General features: G+C 42.0%; 1 protein-coding gene across 1 annotated transcript in view; it reads left to right on the plus strand.

Moving 5' to 3' along the window:
- The first annotated feature begins 91 nt into the window (after positions 1 to 91).
- The window catches only part of LOC130112428 (mineralocorticoid receptor-like), a 42,866-nt gene continuing 19,332 nt past the window's right edge, over positions 92 to 23,625 (plus strand). Inside the window, exon 1 of the mRNA XM_056279768.1 lies at positions 92 to 125. Coding sequence (XP_056135743.1) covers positions 92 to 125 — 34 coding nt within the window. The remainder of the gene's footprint in view (positions 126 to 23,625) is intronic.

Genomic DNA, 23,625 nt, shown 5'->3' on the forward strand with positions numbered 1-23,625 from the left:
GGGTGATAAACCTGACCTTGGGAAAATGGCATTCTGGTATTTTAGGTCATTATTCATGCAGAATTGATGCTGCTTGATTGATACAAACGCAATGCGGATGCTGTCCATGTTGGCCATTGCCAAAGGTTTGACGTTTCCATTAATAACAGCGTTCTGCTTTAGAAAGAGTTAAAATGCACAATTTTTCCTTGTATTAAATGTCATACTTTGATTGGATTATGGAAAAAGCTTGTTATTGCCGTCTCTCAAATTTTTTGGCCCAGTTTGGGAAAAAAAGTCAAATTGATTTATGCCAGGTCATTATAACCAAAAAATATAATTAAATTTCCAAGCGGTGGCTTGAAGTCATTGCTCAGAAATCAATAATGTTCTGAGTATGAAAACTGTCCTATTGACATCTCTGTATTTATTTTGGCAGAAATGTAATGGGTCCATAACTGGTATACTTGTTTGTTCTACTTGTACTGAGCTGTGTGCCTGTAGTTATGCACATTTCCAGTATATTTAGTCATTTGTTTGTGTCTTTGTACGTGTTTACCCACCCCGTATCTGTTCATCAACACAGTTGTTTATATATTGTTGCACGCTATGTGTTAAAGTTGAAATATATACACTTGTTTACATGGGAAATATGTATGTGGTATAATGAGGGTTGCAGCACAGAGGGGGATGATGCCGCTTGTTATCTTGGAGGCGACCCATACGGCGGGAGCCAAAGTGCTGTTGACGGGATGACTGCCACCTTGGTCCTAATGAGATCCAGCTTAGCCCTAATGTCAGACAGGATGACAGTAAGAGGTGGGCCACATGGCAGCCAGCCAGCCAGCTAGCCAGCCAGCCAGTCAGCCAGCCAGTCAGCCAGCCAGACAAAAATACACACCGTACAGTACACAAACACCAAAAGGCATATGTGTACATAGTCACACACGCAGCTCTTTAGTCGAATCCAACTTTCCACTGAAGATGTTGCCTACATTGGATGTCCACTTACAGCAGCGCTATGGTATTGATTGACAGCTAAAGTTGGGCATAAACGTAGGCTTATTAGATCCTGCCTGTCGTCATCGCCTTAGTTTTGGCTCAGTAACACCCCAGTCGATACTTTCTGTTACCAAAAGGTCTATTGCACAAAGACTGTAGAGCTTTGGATTATTTCCATAGTGCCTGGGCCTATTTTTCATTGGCAAAAAAAAGTTACATAACCATTAAAAAGTAAGACTTAAACTCTTTGATCCACTGAAGCTTTGGATGATGGAGTGAGAAAAAAAATCCCTGGGCTCTCTTTTCTCACTTTGGTTCCTCTGTAAATGTTTTAATTAAAAATGGCTGCTCATCCCAGCTCTTAGGTTCACTTGCCGCAAAAGTTTTTTTTTTTTGATTCGGCTTCATGAGAAAAAAATGGTCCAACCCAGAATTATAACTTTTTACGGGTTAGTTCAGCTCAGACTTGATGCTTAGAGAAAACAGGCTTTCCGAATGGTGAGAGTAATTACATAGGGAGTTTTTTTTTTTGTTGCTTTTTTTTCCTCAACTTTTTTTGGTGTAAAGAAAATCAAAAAGAAATCAAAAAGAGAATTTTTATCTTATCAGTGCAAAGAAGATAAAAAGTTAATGCGTGTACTGTGGAATTCATTATAAAAGAAATTTGAGTTTTTAACAGAGCTCTATACATATTATTACACTGACTAAATGACATAGTTAATATGAAAATTATCAGAAAATGACCTACATCAGCGTTCTGGATTATGTTTGCTGGCTGCTCCAATCTCAAAATCTCTTCTCAGTCTATTTAGGGCATTTTGTGTTAGTTGTCAGAAGAGTGCTTTGCCGAACAGAATCCCTCTAAAACTTTTTTGAGCTATCTGACTAAATCGTTTTCTCTCTGTACAAATCGCACAAAGAAATCTAACCATCCACTATGTAGCTTTTCCGTATGTGCGGTATTTCTGTTTCCGGGGACGTTTTTTCCCCCCTGCTAATTGCAAAAAAAGAATCCTTAAGACTGACGTTTTCATTGTTTTTAGTGTAGAGCCAGTGCCTTTAGCTGTGTAATGAGGAAGCACTCGATTTAAGCAGGGATGCTTTGCACTGGACTCCAGCCAACTCTCAATGTTCTACAGAGGGATGAAAAGGCATACTCCTGAGAGAACACTAATAAAGTTTTAATTGTATGTTCCTCCACTAAATTAATGGATGGAAATGATTTGATTAATTCAGACACTGCTGGGTACTAATATCCAATTAAATCCCATCACTAGGCGTGTGCGGTGTACTGGGACCAGTGCATTGTGGGTTTCTGACTATAAAGTGGACAGCTGCTTATTTGAGGTTGTGAAAATGGGAGTTAGTGCAGGTTAAGGTGCTGGGGAATGGCCTGAGGGATGTTATGTCTCATTTATCTTCACCTGTTAAACAGGCTTGACTGTGTCCAGAAGCTGCCTTGCTACCGCCGGTGTTCGATGTGGAGCTTTGTAAATTGCGAACCAACAGTATCTTTTTATATCTGACATAAAGGAGCACTCGAATATAACTGGGACATGATCAGTTTATCGTTCCAGTCTCTCCTGAAGCATGCTAAACTGTGTGGTGTGCAAGTTTGTCATAACTTGTATCATGAATATCCACATCCACATACACTTCCCACCAAACCCAAGCAAAATATTGAGCTCAAAGTTAAAGGGAAACAATCGAGTCGGTTTTATTTGTACAGCCCAATATCACAAATTGCAATCACAATTTTCTTTCTTTTTAAAAGAAATAAAATTTCACCCCCTTTTCTCCCCAATTGTATCCAGTCAATTACCCTACTCTTCCGAGCCGTTCGGGTCGCTGCTCCAACCCCTCTGCTGATCCGGGGGGGGGGGGGGGGGGGCCTGCAGACTACCACGTGTCTCCTCCGATACATGTGGAGTCACCAGCCGCTTCTTTTCACCTGACAGTGAGGAGTTTCACCAGGGGAACGTAGCATGTGGGAGGATCACACTGTGCCCCCCCAGTTCCCCCTCCCCCCTGAACAGGCGCCCCAACTGACCAGAGGAGGCGCTAGTGCAGCAACCGGGACACATACCCCCACATCCGGCTTCCCACCCGCAGACACAGCCAATTGTGTCTGTTGGGACACCTGACCATGCTGGAGGTAACACGGGGATTCGAACCAGCGATTTCCGTGTTGGTAGGCAACGGAATAGACCACCACGCTACCCAGATGTCCAACAATCAGTACTTTCAAGATTATCTGTAGTATGTTTTAGGGATAAAGCTCCATTAGCAGCCATGATGCCGAGTCGTCTCCTGTGTCTCTGAAACACAGGCAAAAATTGTCCGCAAGTGACGTCACTGCTGGAGAAATAATTTCATTTGCGGATAGTTTGCGAATGAGAAAACTCCCCCCGGTCTCTTCCTTGTTTGCTGCTACTTTTGGTGGACTGCATCGAAATAGGCTGGGACATATGAGAAAATGTGAATAAAAACACCACGTACAGCTGTTGTAGTGAATGCCGCTGAAGACGGCTAGTCACGAACTGTCTTCCAGTGATGTCGTTGGTGGACACTTTTCCACACAAATTAGGCAGCTTTTCAGACAGACACAGAAGACTGCTCGGTATTATGGCTACAGAGAGCGAGCGAGAGAGAGAGCGAGAGAGAGAGAGATAATATACAAAAATTCTATTGTTTCCCTTTCAGGTAGATATAAGGTAATGTGATAATGCTGCAATAGAGCCTTGGACAAATGTCATGCCATGCTGATTTGGTGTAATCTACCATTACAAGGCCGCAGTTTGATACCAGGGTCAGTGTTGGGTGCAGAGGCAGTCCCCCTATGAGGGACCTCAGAGATTTAACTTGGTTATTATGCATTGCACATTTTTTGCTGAATAGAACAGAGTGCAAGATAATAGAGTCTTAAAGATTGAATGCATCCATCAAAGATTTCTCAAGACGCCTTAAATGAAAAAAAAAGAGAAAAATTAGAATTATTTCTAATCTGCTTTAGTTTTATAGAGGGCAATTTTATCTTAGAGATTCATTAAAATGAGATTGGATTATGGGTGAAAAAGATGATATGAGTACAGAGTAAGATGGCGTGCTTATGATTTGCTTGGCACCCATTCCTAAATGAACATATTGCCGCAGTAAAAGAAATTATCAAGCTAATAAAATGTAATGTATTGTGAAATTCAAAGCCATTCACGATTGAATTAAGTGAAATTTGCAAAACTCAAGGAAATGTGGAGGCTGGGAACCTCTGCTTCCATAAACGATTTTTTTTTTTTGGAATTTTCACAGAGCGGATTTGGTTGCGCTAGCCCAACAAATTCTGGACAAATTAGAGGACTGGATGAATAAATCAGTGTTTGGTCAGTGTTAACTCGAGTGTAGGAGCCTATCATCAACATAATCCTTTAAGGAAAAGCAAGACAATAAATGTGTTGCATAATTACTGTATGCAATGCTAATGTTTTGCAGAAAAGAAACCACAGCATCATTAAACTTCCGTCCCCCCCCCCCTTTGCACACATTACCCACACTGGCAAACACACATGCACAAACTCACATTCATCACCAACACCATCAAAAATAACTATAACCTGGACGTGACACCCCAATAGATGTGCGGGCATTGTTGACCAGCGTTGCTGCGACTTGAATGCTTGTCTTGTCCTTGTGTTAACACAATCTGATGACATCAGGCCCAATATCCACCAGACCAGTCCTGTAGACCAAAATATACTCCTTTAATACCTACTGTTAACATATTGTGGATTGTCCCTTCTGTCATTCATCGAGGTCATTACCAGACTGTGTAAAGGAGACTGAAACTGGACACTCGAGGTGATACAAAGCATAGTGGATGCTTCTGTCTGGGCGATGAATGCCTGGATTTTTATGCTCTCATGCTGTGTGAAATAGGTGAATGGCTTGCTTTTGTGTGCCAGGTACTTTTGTTTACCGAGCGCGCAAGTATTTACAAAGATCTCGAGTTGCACGCTTTGTGGATAATTCTTTTTAGGTCTTTAGTAAAGTGGTTAAATTAAACACACCATTGTGCGATGATGATAGACTTAACATGCCGATATTATAAACAGACGGGTGAAATAAGCTAATAAAATTGCAAATAAAAACAAAACAAAACAGGTTGCGCTTTTCACCGAGGCAGTCGCTGTTCTTGCACACAGATGAATTGTGCGTCGAGCTCGAGCTGAGGAAATGTCTGAATTACACGTGGGGCTTCGTTCTCTCAGAGATATGGAAAGCTATAGGAACTATGCTATATTTCCTGGTAGACGAGATGCAGTGAGAGCCCGTGTCTCTTCCTCCCAGCACCATTGTCTTCTAAGTCTTGCCTTCTGATGTGCTTGACTGAACAAACAAGACATGCCTTGATCATTCATGTTTAATTAGAGTTTGCTCAACTATTCATGCCAAACTGCTTATGTCGAAGCTCGGTGTTTGCCTTGCCAGTTCATCTATGGAAAGGAACACAGAAATGCATGCCATTAAGGAAAATACTTCAAAAAATGTTAATTGTTCTGCTTGAGAGGTTAGCAAAGTAGGTCAGGCCTGGTTGGCTCAAATGAAGTAAAAGGGAGGGGGAGGGGGACTCTGAACACTTTTACATAACACTCTTTCTCTCTCAAACACACACACACACACACACACACACACGCACACACACTCAGTGTGCGAAGTCACATTGATAAAGCCAGTGGTTCCAGTCAGCACCTGTAAAACATTTGTCTTGACATCTGCCAATAACTTTTCTAATAACTTTATTAGGATCACTAGAATGAAGTAAAAACACAGCAGTGTATTTTAGCAGGAATAATCTCTCTGTCCAGAGACGGTCAGATTTATTGTGTGTGGTTAATGGAGTCTATGAAAAAGGAATCTAAAATTGACTCGTTTCAAGGTCCCCCACCAGCTTTTAGGTACATCACAGTATTTGGGGGTTTTAAGATAGCCCAGAGATTATTTTAACAATTTAAAAGGAGTAAATACAACTTTTATTTAGTACCTTAAGGCTGATTTCTGCAATCTATATTGTGTTAAATCTAATACACTGGTAAATTATTTGATATTTAATCTGTGCGTGTTCGTAAACAACTCTGGATTATATATGCTGTATGTATGTATGGATTATTACTCCATATGCTCCACAACATACTCCTTTGCAAGTCTTTTTTTTTATCTCCATATAACATGTCTTATAACTCAGGGAAAAATGTCTTGAGCATGTTATTGGAAGCCCTGAAGTCATATGTGCTGTCAGAAAAACACTTGCTCATACACATGCTCTGCTCTTTAAAATGTCGAATGAATCTTTAAAAAATGGACATCAAAATGACGTCCCATGCAAAGGGCGCAGACGTCATTACGACTGAGGGATCGCAAACACTGAATTTGCTCAAGACTACAACTGTGAAACCTTACCTGGATGGATGTGGGTTATGGAAGGAGTTAATATACTTTAACTTAACTCTAATATAATGCTAATATGTGCCATAATGAGCAAAGGGTGTTAACATGGGCTACCGGAGGCTATAATGTTAGCACAAGTTCTCAGTAGCTAGCTAGTGTGAGCTGGCACACATTTAAATGCCTAAGTAAGCATTTATGTTTGCTAGGCGATCATTACCATGTAAACTGTACATCCGCTTTAAACGCTCACCATCAGAAACTGGAATGAGTCTCAGCATTTTAAAATCAATACAACTACAATGTAAACGCCTGTGTCCAATAAAGGCCGGGTGCACTATGCTAGTGGTTATCAAAGGGGGGGGGGGTCCTGCGATCTATAGCCAGGGGGTCTGTGAAATAATTGGCTATAAATTACAAAATTGTGATGTATCATTACAAAGTGCATATACACAGATGGGGAACATTTGCCCCAATAAAATAAGCATATTGTGTCCATTACGCCAACCCAGTGGGAGTAAGTGGTATTGACATGATTTATATTGAAATGTGTTCCTGTTTATCACTACGAAACCGGTCTGAAGTATTTAGGTTGAAAAGTTTGAGAATACAAATGGTTCCAATGACAGTACAAATGGTAATAAGCATATGCTTAATTGGTGTTACCATTATGAGGGGGGTCCTTGGGAAAAATGTCTCCCCTGTAAGGGGTCCCTGGCCCCAAAAAGTTTGAGAACCCCTACACTATGTTGTTCAAACAAATACATGCCCAGGCTATTATTGGAAGTTTTATGGGTATGATCAATGTAACATTAGCTAACAAGCTCGCTAGCAAGCTAGCTTAAATATAGATCTGGCTGGGGGTAAGTTAATTCACTTGAGGTGGTAAAAACAGTCTGGTTACTTTTTCCAAACTTTTATTCTGTTGATGGGTAGACTTTGTCTGAGCAAAATTACTTAGAGGGCATCTTGTCACAGGACAAGCCTAGCAGTCACCTGCCTCACCAGCCACTACACTCACTCAACTGATGACGTACAACAAAGATGCTACAGATATGGATTCTGGGAAATGTAGTCCGGTAGCAAGCAATGTTAACAGGATGAAGTAAACTGTTAACTTAATTTCCCAAATTCCCACTTGGTTTAGTATACGCAACGGTTCAAACCACTGAGCAGGATACATAGGGAGGACATAAACAAAACCCTCAAAAAGTGTTGTGTTTATGTGTAAATTATTTCAAAAGTGGAATTGGCTTCTATTAAATACATTTTCAATTATACAATTTATTTTAAAATAATTTATTGGGGGGGACAACTGCACCCAGGTTCCAATGTGACCTAGAAACTGTACATGTGAGTTTCTCTTGATGCACTGCTGTGGGAAAACGGCAACCATGCTGTCCTTTTGTTGTGGTTTTATCTGAACACATAAAACAGAACCAGCCATTGAATTCCCGTTCCTCAGGGCCGAGATCTGTTTTGTACGCAAATCATGTGTGTACAAGAAACCAGTGACACACTGACCCAGCAGGTAAAAGGAGATGCTACAATCAGGTGACAGCTTGGAAGAAAGCTATTTTACTGTACATATAAAACCTGCTGAGGGTGCTCACTTTGCTTGACTGAAACTGTAAGTGGGTAAACTTGTTTGGCAGGAAGTGTTTTTGGATTTCTGTTGTAGAAGAGGGATGAAAGTAAAATTTGAATGGATATTTGATTCCACTACTGTGGTGTATTGCAGGGATCTGTGTAGTGCCAGATCTATCGAAATTACCATTTGGCAGACATTATTTCACCTAGTGAATGGTGGGAGATATTTGTTTCCAGTCTTAGTCTGCGAGGGGGTGAATACCCGTGCATGTGGCTGAATATCTGTGAAATTGGCCTGGTTTTAAAGAGAACAACAGTTCCAACAAAGGGCATGACCGGACTGATTGGACACTATGATAGCGTGTCTCTCCACTCGGTCTCGTCCACTAGTCAAGGAAATACTCAGATCTGGCCATCTTCCCTGTAGGTTTTACTGCACTGTACCTGGAGCAGGAAAACATTCTTTTGTTTACTGTCTGCTTTTGTTTTGGTCTGCTCTCCACTGACTTGGCTAGAGCTGCCTGTTTTGCTATTTTCTAAAAGAGAGAGGGCTTGGACCTTATTTTGGATTTCATCTCTTAAGCATGTGCTTTTTGTCCTCACTCCAGCAGGAATATTTGATACATATTTTGCTCAAACTCTGGACTTCGGAAAAAATGTTTGGCTTTCCGTGAAAGCAGCTTAACCGTGTTTGCACATTAACCATTCAATAATATGTAATTTTCAAACACACACATGCTTGCATGCACACACATGTGCCCACACAGTTTGCTGTTTTGGTTTGTTTTTTTTGTCACGTTTTACACAGAGTAGTAAAGTCATAGGGAGGTTGAAGGGAGTAGGATGTAGGCCATGGTTAGTGACGACCTGTTTTATTCCTTTGGTGTGCCTGTAATTGTCCCTTTACTTTATTTTCCTCACATTATCAGAATCACACAATAGTGTGGTTGAGGCAATGAGAATATTTTAATATAGAAAATGTTTGTATTTTAGTTACCAAACTATTAAAAATTGACATTATGGATTAAATTTTCAGTGAAACTACTGTTATTAAGAAGGCCTGATCATATTCAAACATTATCTCTCTCTCTATTGCTCTCTCTCTCTCTCGCTCGCCATCACTCTCTTTCTCATTCTCTCTCAAACTTGAAATCGTCATGACAACAGACTGCTGTTCAGAAATAACTGACTGTAGAATTCTTTAATTGACCAATCGGACTGTGCGACTCACATCTACGGATGACAAGAATATGTAACACTTCCTGTCTTGACTGCAACCTAGAGGAAGTCGTTTCTTTATAACTTTCATATTTTTTTGGATCATCAAAATTCTTTTAATAACTTTTGATCATGTTGCGGCCCAAGCCAAGTCAACTATAGATGTAAGCCACGCATATGCACGGCTGACTCACATCAGGCAGCATCAGAAAGCAGCATTGGTTGAGCGAGTTAGAGAGTGAATCAAGAGAGGGAGCGGAGATAGCGAGAACAAATGTTTTTTGAAGGATTTGAATCCCTGCAACCACAAGCGGTTCCTTATCGTACAGTCATAACTGTGCCCAAAAACTTTAGGCTGATTGGTCCAGTAGTTTGCGAGATTAGCCGCAGACAGACAAACACATACACACCAAACCCAAACACCCATGATCAAAAGCATAATCCCCTCTGGGCTATCCACTTGGTGGGGATAATAACTACTGGCCACCTTGGGCTTGCCTCTGACCAGGAATGGATTGTCAGGTGTGATGCTAGTGACAGCCAGCCTAAAGTCCTGGTGGACATCGAGTGTGTCATGGGCCTTTGTTTTTATTGTTAAAAGGGCGCTGAAGGCTGTCTCAGACAGGTACGTAGTGCTGAATGGGAGAATAACCCTTGTAACTGCCTGTCTGGCCAGTCTTGGTGCAGCAGCATGTCCTTTGCCTATCCAAAATATTTTGTATCCGTTCTGAAAATATTTCTTTGACACCAAATTGGCTTGAAGGCCAGCAAGCTCATCTTCACAACCAAGATATTCCATGTCCTCAAAGGTGGAAATGTAGTGGTCCCATCACCCACAATTCCTTTAAGTACTCATCATCATTGGGAAAAAAGGGACTTAATTTCCTCCGGAAGCAGGTTCATGTCCCGGGCAAACTCGGTGTGTAAAGATGCATGCACAGGGCCACCAGAGTGTTTCATCAGCTGTGGAAATTGTTGTAGCTCCCCTTTTGACATTTTCCCAACTCTATATTTCAGTTCGTGCACAAAAGTGTCGAGGGCCCTGTATCCGCTTTTGTCTTATTGTAGAGAGTGTATGTGTCTGCTAGGTATGCCGTTTTGATCCAAAACACATCAGTCAGCTGTTTGCACAGTGGTTGACTGTGATCTTACAAGAATTCCTTTATTTTTTTCATGCAGTTCCATAAAGTGCACAAGCACTTGTCCACACAACAGCCAACGTACCTGTGTGTAACAGCAGTATTTGATGCACTTCATTCTCACACAGTTGGGCAAAATGTCTCCATGTTAGTAGGGTGAGCCTTAATGAAGTTTACAACTTTAACAATAGTTGCCAGGGTGTTACTAAGGTCTTCCGAAAGTTTTTTACTAGCCAATGGTTGGCGATGTAGCGTGCCGTGCAAAATTGCACACCCCTGGGCTTTTTCCTTCAATTGACTGTTAAATACCTTGTTTTTGCCCATCATCACTGCAGCCCCGTCAGTGCAGCATGCAACAAGATTCTCGTAGGGCAGATTGCTGGATGAGAGGTAAGAGTCCACAGCCATAAAAATATATTGGCCTGTTGTGGCTAGATTGGTAGACATAAGAATGTCTTGTTTCAAGTCATCACCGTGAATATATTGCACATAAACGGTGAGCAAGGACTTGTCTGACTATGTTGTCATTTCATCCAACTGTTTTGACAATCTCCAGCCATTTTATTTTATCAATTCTGTCTTTGACAGTGTTGTCAGAGAGTGGGACAGTTTTCACTTTATTCACTAACTTTGGGCCACACACATTCTCTGCAATTTTCAGGCAGGCGGGTTTGATTAGTTGTGCTTCAATATTGTGCAGGTTTTTAGCCTCGGCAATTAATCACAAACACTAGTTTTGCCAACTCTCGCGAGACAAATAAGCAACCACAGCTTGAAAAACAGCCCAAAACAGTTCAATATTATTATGGCCTTAATGTAAACAGGCTCAATAAATGAGCCTGCAACATATTAAACTGAAACCACTCGCAGTTTGAAAAGCAAAAACGGAATTTATTTTACTAAAAAATTTAAAAAAAATCATCAAACAGCAACAAAGCTTATAGGGGGGGCAGGCTCTATCCACTCATCTCTGATCACCTACGAGCAGAATATGAGAGGAGAGATAGACGAGGACAGGAGCGCTAAGGGGAAGTGCATAACATGGCCACATATTTATAATAATATACATTAGAACTGTATGTAAGTACTATTAGTACATATAATAAAAAACGTTATTTATACAGCACTTTTCTAAACAAGGTTACAAAGTACTTCACAGAATAGGATAAGATTGTTAAAATGACACAAAATAATGCAAGAGAGTAAAATAAAAAGCACTAACAAATAAAATCATAAAATAAGGGCAAAAGGGAAGAAAGCAATTTGTTAATCAAAACAGTTACAAAAATAAGTAAAAGTAAAAATAAAAACTATAAATAAATAAAAACATATATCAAACATTTGTAAAAGCTTTCATAAAAAGACAAGTTTTAAGATGAGATTTAAAAGAAGCCCTTTGATGGTCTGGCGGCCTGTCTAGGGTGTCTCCCTGCCTGCTGCCCAATGACTGCTTGTATAGACTCCAGCATCCCTGCGACCCTGAGAGCAGGATAAGCAGTTTGGATAATGGGTGGCTTAAAAGAAACTAGAGACTTGGTTTGTCTTAGTTGAATAGGAAGAGTGTTCCATAGTGTGAGGGTTCTAACAGCAAAAGCTTGATCACCCTTCGTGACAAACTTGAGACCTGGGAATAACCAGCAGGGCTCTATCTGTGGATTGTAATGGTTGAGAGAGCGTATACCAGGTCAATAAATTGGAAATGTAAGAAGGAGCAATACTCTTTAAGGTCTTAAAATTGAGCAATAACATTTTAAAATCAATCTGAAATATAACAGGGAGCCAGTGTAGGGGGGCAAGCACAGGAATGATATGGTCATGCCTTTTTGTCCTTGTAATGAGCTGAGCAGCAGCATTCTGTACCAGCTGCAGATGGTGGAGGGACCCCATGCTGATACTGAGTAAAGTGCATTACAATAATCAAGCTGAGAATAGATAAAAGCATGTACACCTTTTGGCAGATCGGCAATTGATAAAAGTGACCTAATTTTAGAGATTATCTTGAGCTGGAGAAAGCATGACTGAACAACACGTTTGATTTTGATTATCAAAACGAAGGTTAGTATTGAATATTACCCCAAGATTTCTGCCAGCCTGCTTAAGACCTGACAGACCACCAAGATTAGTACCAAAAGGGCTGATGGAATTTGGGGGACCGAACAGAATGACCTCAGATTTACCATCGTTAAATTTAAGAAAGTTTTTCGACATCCAGGATTTGGTGTCAGGGAGGCAAGTTGTGAGATTTGGAAGGGCATTAGGATCTGTGGGTTTTAGTGGCATGTATAACTGAGTGTTATTAGCATAAAAATGGTAAAACACATCATGACTTTGAATGACCTGGCCAAGGGGCAGCATGTATATAGAAAACAGAGGGGGGCCAAGAACTGAGCCTTGAGGCACACCACAACTCAACTGGCCATCGAGGAGGTAGAGCTACCCAGAACATCAGAGTTCTGTTGGAGAGGTAAGAGCACAATAAACTAAGAGCCGAGCCCTTGATGCCTACCCAAGCCTCTAAGTGATGTAAGAGGATACTGTGATCGACTGTATCGAAGGCAACACTTAAATCTAAAAGAACTAAAATCAAGCTGTCACCTCTGTCTGCAATCAGCAGTAGGTCATTTGTAACCTTAACTAGAGCTGTCTCGGTACTACAAAGTGCTCTAAAACCAAACTTGAAACTGTTGAAAACACTATTAGTGTTCATAAAGAAATCAATTGAGATAAAATTACTCTCTCCAGAACCTTAGATTAAAAAAAGACAATTTGGAGATTAGTCTGTAGTTACTTAAGGACAGGAGATCTAAATTAGGTTCCTTCTGCAATGAGTGAACAATGGTATGCTTAAAACTGTCTGGAAAAGAAACCGGTGCCAGAGAATTATTAAGAATTTTCAGAATAACGGGGCTAACGGTTGAAAATACCTCCTTGAGCAGGTTAGTGGGAATGATGTCTAAGATAGAGGAGGAGGAGTTTATATTGGAGACTACTCCCTAGTAGTGCTACTAGTAGTACTAGTACTACTACTACTTTTGGCTGCTCCCGTTAGGGGTTGCCACAGTGGATCACCCATTTCCATCTCTTCCTGTCCTCTGCATCTTCCTTTGTCACACCAGCCAACTGCATGTCCTCGCTCACCACATCCATAAGCCTCCTCTTTGGCCTTCCTCTTTTCCTCTTCCCTGGCAGCTCCATATTCAGCATCCTTCTCCCAATATACCCAACATCTCTCCTCAACATATATTGGAGACTACTCTGCAACTCTGAAATTGTAATTGGTTGAAACTGGGTAAAGGAGGTGGAATTAACATGGGGAATGGAAAAGAATGCAAGGGCCAGGCTGGATCTGGGACCTGGTATTCTCCACCTAGTTCTTTGATACACCATGTGGTGCAACCTGGACACCTCGTCAGTAATGAACAATCCTTATGTACAAAATAGAGTGAGAATTTTTTTTGGACAGCTCAGGTTAAAATAAAACAATAAATAATATAAGAATAAAAAAATAAAGTGGAGGGGTCATTTATAACCATTATGTGTATGTTATGTTTTTTGTTGTAACCTGTAATAATAAATGACTACAATATAAAATCTATATTTTAGAAATTAAATTGTGTTTACCTTATAAAAGAAGGCCATCTCTCTCCTTCCCTGCACCATCCATCGTCCCCCCCCCCCCCCCGGTCTCCTCTCCATCTCTGTACATCCCCATATTGGAAGTGCTGCAACATCTCCTGGCTTGGGACAAAGTCCTTGCAGCAAATCCCCAGTCTTCTTCGGCCATAGCAAGCACACAGTATGCTAGTGAGGGTCTTCTGGCCCATTCTATTCCACTGTTTGGATTTCACCTGGTTCATTTGTGAAAAAACCCTTTCAACATAGGCATCGCTCAAGGGCATTGCGGGAAGGAACAGCACAAACAGGGCAAGATCTTTAAAACACTGTTCCCCACTGATGTCCTTGTAGTTCAGTCCTTTGGCCCAGAACTGTTCTGCTTGACAATCATCATTTATTTTCCACTCCTGGAAGTTGATTGCCTGATACTGTGCATCCATGGCATCACCTGTGTACATTTTCTGCATGGCTATTGTGACTAACTGTGGTTTGTTCTGTGATAGAATCACTGATGTGCTGAATGATGCCATGGATTCCCATGTATTGACATTTGCTGGGAGCCTATTCTGCACCTGCTTTGCTGCTTCCAGAAGGAAGTCCCAGCATCTGTTCTTCATGTTTGTTTCAACAGTGCTGTCAAGCTTTACTTCTCCAAGAGCAATAGTAAATTGCATCCCAAAATCAACAGCACACAGGCAGTTGATTGGCTGCGTCATTCAATTTGACATCAAGTAGTTGTGAATTGGATGGAGAAATGACCCTGGGTGTAATTACTCTTGAGAACAGTGTATGAAAAAAATGACTGTAGGTAGTCCAGCATTTTGAATGCATTGCCAGTTTCAAGTTGAAACAGCTTGTTGACTCTAGAAAACTCGTGCAAGATGGGCATGAGAAACTGCAGGTACAGTTTGTTCACAGGATTCAAGTACATCTGGTAGAGCGCTTCTGCGTCATAACATCGTTTTGCATCTTTGCACAGCTGGAAATGCAACTTCAGCTTGTCCCACTGTCCTAGTACATGCACACAGCAGTCATGATAGGCAAGTCATCTAGTGCCTGAAAGCTGTCCCAGCATTATTGATGTTTTACCAGGATTGGTTAATTGGTAGATTTTGGCATGCTCTCTGCACCTCAGTACACTGGGAGAAAACCAGTTGTGTGAGTATGAAATTAAAAACTCGAGATTGCGAGGCAATGTTTCAATGACTTTGCTGGCACAGCTGAATGGAATGACACACGCACTTCAGCAGTTGGAGTTTCTCATTCTTTTTAAGATGGTGGGTATAGGTGGAGTTTTTCTGTCCAACCATGACACACACTTCTTGAACTCAAGACTGATACTGTTTAGAAGCTCAGTGTTGTGATTACCTCTGCAGTTTCTCCCTGCATATCCACTAAGCCCAAAAAGGTTCAACGGAATGCTGAAGTATAAGTCCAGTCCACCAGGACCTCCATCCCAACCCGCTACCCATGTGGCATCACATCCGGCCCCTACGCCACCTCCCAAAGGTGGTGGGCCCACGAGAGGGCGGCCCCATGTGGCCGAGTCTGGTTGAACCCTGTGGCAGGTCTGGCCACCAGGCGCTCATCTACAAGTTTCCCTCCCAGGTCTGGCTCCAGGAGTGGCCCCGATATTCCTATTCTGGGCGAGGTGTCTTTATTTTCATGGGGACTATTCTTATGGGGTTTGTGAATCACTTTTTTTTCTGGCCCCTCACCTGAGACCTCTCTGCCTTGGGTGACCCTACCAGGAACTATATGCTCCAGACAGCACAGCTTCCAGGGTCATAGCCGCACCCAAACCCCTCCACCATGATAAGGTTGTGATTTTATAAGGGGCCTCCAAGTTGGGAGCAAGATACTGCTTCAAGTGGAGGAGTTCAAGTATCTCTGGTTCTTGTGAGGATAAATGGAGTGGGAAATCGATAGGTGGATTAGGGCTGCGGCAGCAGTCATGTGGTTGTTGTACCGGATCGTCACAGAGAAGAGGGAGTTGAGCCAGAAGGCAAAGCTCTAAATTTACCACTCGATCTTTGTTCCCAACCCTCACCTGTGGTCACAAGCTTTGGGTAGTGACCGAAAGAATGAGCTAGAAGGATACAAGCAGTGGAAATTAGTTTCCTCTGTCAGGTGGCTGGGCACACCCTTAGGGATAGGGTGAGGAGCTCAGACACCCTGAAGGAGCTAGGAGTGGAGCTGCTGCTCCTTCGCTTTGAAAGGAGCCAGTTGAGGTGTTCGGGCATCTTTTTAGGATGCCTCCTGGGGTACCTCCCTGTGGAGGTGTTCCAGGCATGACCAACTAGGAGGAGAGCCTGTGGCAGACCCAGGACACGCCAAGAGGATTATATATCCCGGCTGACCTGGGAACACCTTTGGATCCCTCAGGAGGAGCTGGGGGGATGTAGCCAGGGAAAGGAAGGTCTGGACTGCCCTCATGAGCCTCCTACCACCATGACCTGGTCCAGGATAAGTGGCAGAAAATGATGGTGATGAGATGCAGAAAGTAACATACCACTTGTACACAGCTACTTTACAGTGGCTGTGCTTTCGTTGATTACCAGAGAATACTGAGACTCAGATATCTTTTAAAAAGTCTTTGAACATACGGGGGACTATGATATTGCTAATAAAGGCTGTGCATTTTGTACAATGACTGCTCAAGTCCCTTTCAAAGGCTGAAACTACCAATTCACTCAAGTGATCTACTGAACTGATTGCTGTGTGGCAAGCGATATAGCTAGTGAGCTGAAGCTCAGCTGTTTGAATTTTGATCGAGGATTTTGTCACAGTAAATCCAATGTCTGTTAGATTTGTTGAAGAAAATAGCTTAGCATTCCTCTTGTGTTTGTCTGTTAGCATGTTGCAGGGAGTCTGCATGGTGAGCACGACTCTTCGATTTACAGTACCTGCACACAACTTTACTTTCATACAATACAATACAAGTGAAACAACTTTATTAATCCCGCTAGGGGCAATTTGTTTGGAGAAGCTTGTGAACATAAAACACAGTAACATGCAAACAAACAAATAAATAATAACACCCCAGGGAGCTAAATGTGAAATAAAATCTAGAAAAGTACACGATAAGAAACACAATAAGATAAACTTATTAAAGACCGACCACCGGACATGTCCAGTAAGTTCTTTTTCCTTCTCCCAATCTTTGTTGTCTTTTTTTCCATACTTGGACCACTTTGTTGGCAGCATTGTTTGTGGAAATCAAGAGGATGCTGGCTCGTTTCAACAAAATGGTGTGACTACCGAAAACCAGGGTTCTTTCAGAACATAGGTTATGATAGGACAATGTTATAGTATATGCAGCTACCGCATGATCATGATTGTGCTGCTGTGATGTTATCCTAAATAACACACGATTCTCGGCAAATCAGATCACTTGGAATTACATGATTTTTCTCCAATGAGGGGGAGGAGGGGGCAGGATAGGTCCACATGGGGATTTGTGGGAAGGAGAATTAGAACTACAGCACTGATTATTATTGTGAGGCTGTGAGCAGACAGTGTCAATCAATGCATTGGGGAAAATAGTGACCATAAATGTAAAAGAAAAACGAAGTCGCTTGTCAGATTTTCCTAACAAGCAACCACATTTTTTTTAAAATAAGCCCCAAAAACAACAAACTGTGACCTCTGATTTTTTTTTTCCACCAACTTCAAAAAAAGTAGCCCAAAGTCGTGTATTATACCTCCGTGGGTCTGTGTAAGTCCCTGCCCGCTCATTCAAATGCTTTTCTGATATCTGTTGATCTTTTAGATAGTGCCACCTGCTTTGTCCTCTCAAAAATTCCTGACCTTCACCCAATAGTCTCCTGATGTCGCTTCATGCTGTCATTAGCTAGCTTCTCGCCACAAATGACACATTCTGGCCGAGACCTGTCCCGTTCTTCAATAGAACCAAAGTTAAGGTTACTCTCAAGATATAGCCTTACTTTCTTTGTTGGTACTGATGAGTCATCAGCAGTTTTACGCTTCTCAGACATATCTCATTCATAAAATAGCGATTCTCTGACTGCAGGAAAAATGAGGATGATCTAGTTAGCTGACCTGAGGAAACTGATTTGAGTGTGCAGGTCACAGAGGTTGAGAGGTTGGAGAGGTGTGGCCTGCCAAGTAGCCCTCTATTTTTGAGTGAGGACCAAAAATTTTACCTTTTTAAATAGCTTTCTATACAGACTTTTGTATAAATTATCCAGTACATGTGTTACTATGATTTTATTTAACATGCACAAATCTAATTTTGACAACCTCGGGTGCCCTTGGAGGGGCGTGCGGACCCCAGGTTGGGAACCAATGCCGTAGCTTACCAAATGCATCCTAAATAAATGGGTTTGTATTAAAAAAAATTTGGAAAGACATGTGCGGTGACTACCCTGTATAGAGGTTAACATTTTATTGTATTTGCTTGTCTTTTAAACGTGGAGATAGAGGCCACAGGTTCGGCAGGGTGTACAGGATCTGGATCTTCCTATAATAGACATGGGTGTGAAGGAGGCAATCACTTCCTCTTGCACTGTGTTCACAGTCAAATATCTGCCATGACAAAGGTAAAGGATGCATTTACCTCTACAACTCTCTGCAAGGACACAATGTCTCCTTACCATTGTCTTCCCCATAACAACAAAATATGAGTGTGTTTACTACATAGCCTATAAAAGCTAGTGATCCTTGTACATTGTTACCGCCGTTTGGGGCTCCAACAATTTCTCAGAATTTCCCTCAGCTGCAAAAGGGAAACACACTTAGCCGTATGTATTTGAAAACAAAGTTTTAAAGCACAAACACACACACACACACACACACACACACACACACATATATATATATATATATATATACACCCTGTTTCAAAGCGGTTTGAATGGTGCTGCCAGAAGCAGGGCAAGAGGACACGTCTCCCTGGACCCCCACCATGGCAGACCACCCCTCATTATTAGAGAGGGTCATCTCTTCTGTTGGAGAGAATTCCTCCCGTGCTTTATAACTTTTTTTTTGTTGCAAATCATATTAGTTTTCAATTTGTTTTACAGTATGCATACAATCAAAACAATAAAAAGGGCACAACAGCTACTTACCACTTTGAATGATATTTTTATATTTAGCCTTGATATGCATCTCTTCACACTACTTGGATTGCAACTGAAGAATATCAAGGAAAAGTTAGCTCAGCCCACAAACCCTTTGTTAGAGCCAATGCATTATAACACTCTTCCAACTGAAAATAATTTATGTTTAGCCATTGATTATGATCACTGTGACTTAGCTAGTGATAAACTAGGCAGAGATGAACTTAGTACATTAACACAGTAATTTTCTTCCACCACTCTGGTCAGCGATGGTATTGGTTTTCTTATAGTATAGTCTTCATATTTCATTAATTTCTCGATCCTCTGCTGAGGAGTAAGTCGCTTGAGACCTCATGATTGGCTAGTTTGCAGCATACGTGATGCTTTTTATGAAATTTAGGAATCCTGACTCTATTGGACATGTTTTTGTGAGACAGTCCCAGAAAACGGAAACTTAGGTGTAATTGTTGTCAATCAAGTTGGCAGTGATAGCAGGTTCCAATCCTGTGTGTTGGTATTCTGGTAGCGGGGCTACCCTTTCGTTATCTCCGCCAGGCGGTAGGTAGGTAGCCTGAAGGGGATTATGCGTTTGGTCGTGCATGTGTGCGTGAGTGTGGGTGTGTCGCAGACTACTGTACCCATCAGCCTAAATTGCTTTGTGCACAGTTATGACTGTATGACGAAGAACCTCTCGTGGTTGTGGTGATTAAAAACCTTCGAAAAACGTTTGTTCTCGCTATCGCCGCTGGCTCGACCAATGCTGCTCTCCGTTGCTGCCCACTCTGAGTCAACCTTGCGCATGCGTGACTCACATCTACGGGTGAGTCTGATTGGGCAGTGACAGTGTCAAAACCTAAACATTGTCTATTTGGGTATGAGTCTAGGAAGTAAACGAGAAGTCGATCATATTTTGCAAGCCAGCAAATCATTCCGATATCAGCACAGGAGAACTGGAGGAACACTGGATGAACCAAAAGTAATTTGCCTTATTCACCTCGCCACCACACGGAAGTACCATGGCCTCCAAAATTAAAATTTTAAACGCGCTATAAAAATATAATTTCAAGAGTAGGGTTAGTCACAGCTGGAAATCATCTCAGTAACTATAATAAAACATTTCCCATGGCTGAGCTATGTTTTCTTACCGTTGTTTTATGAATGAAAGTCAATCAGCTGAGCAGCCGTTCACCTTCATTCATTTTATATTATGAAAACCACGGTGGTTAAACACATTTAACGTCTTTTAATAAGGGCTTTGAAATGATGATAGCCTGGTCCCTGTCATTTCATGTCAGAGTTGGTTGCTTTCGTGCGAGGGTCCGCCTATGAGGCTGCACATCCACAGACTGACAGGCAAAATGTTTTTATTAGGTTATTAGGTTGATTTTTTTTTTTTTAGCTTGAGCACTGCATATTAACAACTTTTATTTCCATAGTTCTTGTTCAATTGACTTGGGTGCTACACAAAAGTCTTCTAATGACAGAAAACACTGTTTTTTTCTGTCTACGTGTGTGTATTTCCCTTCTCCCAGTATGCGAAAAAAGGGGTGGTTTGTCCCCAAGTTCAAGCACCGGAGAGGTGGGGATAGGTACAACTGGTGGAGATCTGCACTCTGAGTGCACTCCTCTAGTTTACATTTAAATTAAGGATTGTACCTTTAATGTCATCTCAACCAGAATTTTTGACTTGGCTTACTGAAACCTGTGGACCATTAGACACATACAGTACAGACGCATATTATACATAGGGTTTTGGCCGAAGGTTGAATTGTGCCAGGTGTCACCAGAGGTTGTGGGTTTTAAAATGCCCTTCTCCAGCAAACCACTGTCATTGTTTAGCATTTTAGCATTCTGAGGATTCCTGGGCTGCGGTAGGAGATTCTGATATGTCACTGTCAGATATTTATAGGAGGTATAAAAATCTGGTTAGCGTAATTCAAGTTGCTAATGGCCAACGTCACAGAGAAAAAGAGGCCTTCCACTGTTTTGTCTTTCTCAGTACTGCTCTTGACATTATTGATTGGGGGATTTCAACTAGAGACCTTCTGGATATTAGGCCAATTCTCTGAGCATTACAGCTACAACCCTGTTACCTCCGGCTTGGTTGGGCGTCCCTACTGACACAATTGGCCGTGTCTGCGGGTGGGAAGCCGGGTGTGGGTATGTGTCCTGGTCGCTGCACTAGCGCCTCCTCTGGTCGGTTGCGGCACCTGTTCAGGAGGGAGGGAGAACTGGAGGGAGTAGCATGATCTTCCCACGCGCTATGTCCCCCTGGTGAAACTCCTCACTGTCAGGTGAAAAGAAGCAGCTGGTGACTCCACATGTATCGGAGGATGCATGTGGTAGTCTGCAGCCCTCCCCGGATCAGCAGAGGGGGTGGAGCAGCGACCGGAATGGCTCAGAAAATAGGGTTATTGGTCAAATACAATTGGGAAGAAAAAGCGGGGGGGGGGGATACAACTCAGAAGACTCTATTTTTTGTTTAATTTACAGACACCTATGATGATACTTGTAACTATGTAGATGTTTGTTCATTCCATATCTTAAGTATCCATTCAGGCTTGTTTTGTCAGCAACTTCCCCATTGCTGAACAGAAAACACTGTTGAACCTGTGTTTTATCAGCTGATGCTGAAGTATCTGTTGGTAAAGGTCTTCAAAGAGCTCGGTCCACGTATCTACATTTTACCCAAAAGAGCTTGGCTTCTTCTTCAAACTTGCCTCTACTTGCCTTGATTTTTCCACATGTGGCTGCTGTTGTGAAGCTATAACGCACTATCTGGCATATCATTTCCCCTGAGAAGATCCCACCTGAGTAACCATTTAAAACTAAGCAACTGCAAAATGGTTAGTGATTTTAGTTTTTGTGGGTTAATTATTGATTTGGAAAAAGACAGCGATAGGACGTATCAAAAGGCATGCTTGCCTGCATGGTCTTCATGCGATTGTGTAGCTTTAATCAAAACAATGATGCCTAAAGCGTCATTCTAACCCATGGTATATTATATTTAGTATTGTTGGCCATGCCCAGACTAGTTGTCAGACCACATCTACTGATGTTTACTAGGATCTGACCAAGAAGAGCGTAGTGTATCATAATATCATGTATGTCTAGTCTAGGAGAAAAGCGAGTGTTGCCTTGAGAAAATGAATCCGTAAAAGTCGGTTTCAGGTGCCCACCAGCTGTGTGGATCATGTGAGAGGAGGCTAGCCTCCTGCAGCCAGTTTCTTACTGAAAGGTGGAGGAGGATGTTTCGCTGTGTGTGATGTCTGTAGCTGACATACCTTGAGCTGCTCCCTCATTCCAGCATGATGAGTTATCTGGCAGTGCCAAAGATTTGCACCTTGTGGTATTTTTGGAAAACCGGGGGGGGGGGGGGACAAGCGTTCAAATGTGCAGCTGACACATCGCTCCATCTTGCACCGGGCATTGCCTGTTTGACAGGTTGTGAGAGTTTAAATTAAATGTTGCACTCCGACACAAACCAGTTTGAGTCAGGTAACTCGCACATGAAATGTTTGCAGAGGAAGGAGGAGGAGGAGGAAGGGGGGGAAGGTGAGAGGACTCTCGTGGCCTATATATGCTTAATGCCCTATATCAGTGAACCTTAGCTGGATCAGATGTTGCACAATGCTCCTCCAATTTATTGGCCAGCGGTCTGGAGCTTCCCAAGTGCCAGATTAACCTGACACCCCAAGCCCAATGCCCTATGAACCCATTCATCACAAACTGTGTCCCATCATGTGAGACAACGCTCACATGGCACCATGTCTTTGTCTCTCTCTCTCTTGACCTGCAGCCTCTGGTTATAAAGCAGTAAACTTAAATAGAATCCCCTCATCGCCAGGGCTTGTCACATGGAGCTTCTGCCATGGATTTTTCCTCTTCATGGATCTTTTTTTTATGAAAAGACGTGAATGTGAAAAGTATGCTGTATACGTTTGCATTGATGAACAAGAGTCTGCACAGCCTGTGGCTGTGTCAGCAGCAGCTATAAGGTCACAAGTAGAGAATAACCACATTATGTGCCTTGCAGAGAAAAATGTGCGTTATTCAACGTCGGTAGTCTTGGTTAAAACCCGTCCTAGCAGCCGAATGTTTTCTTTACCCCATACGAGTTGAAGAGTGAGACATGCAGCTCCTATTGAAACCAGCACAAATATTGAAGTTTACATTATGAAGCCAACGCGCGCTGTGCCAGTGTCACGGCCGGCCTTCCGAATACATAGGCTGCAGGAGCCAATCACGCTGCATGCTCTTATTTGAAAGTGGAGGTTAACCATGTGTTGTATAACCCAATGTTCTGCGTGACTCATTGTTTATAGTCAAATACAACACTTAAGGATAGTGCGGGTTCAGCCATGTGAGTCTCACCAGCAGCTGCGAGGTTGTAGTCGGCTATCTTATTGCTGTCCGCCGAATGAAATTTTTTATCAGGAGTGACACAACATCAAGTATTAAGCAGTATCACAACAGATATATTTTTGATTTTTTTTTCTTCATTATTTATTTTCTTTGCCATGTGACTGGTTAATAGAGCCCTAATCTGTTGCTGCGTTTCATGT

The sequence above is a fragment of the Lampris incognitus genome, chromosome 5, assembly GCF_029633865.1.
Source record: "Lampris incognitus isolate fLamInc1 chromosome 5, fLamInc1.hap2, whole genome shotgun sequence".
In the NCBI taxonomy this organism is placed as follows: Eukaryota; Metazoa; Chordata; class Actinopteri; order Lampriformes; family Lampridae; genus Lampris; species Lampris incognitus.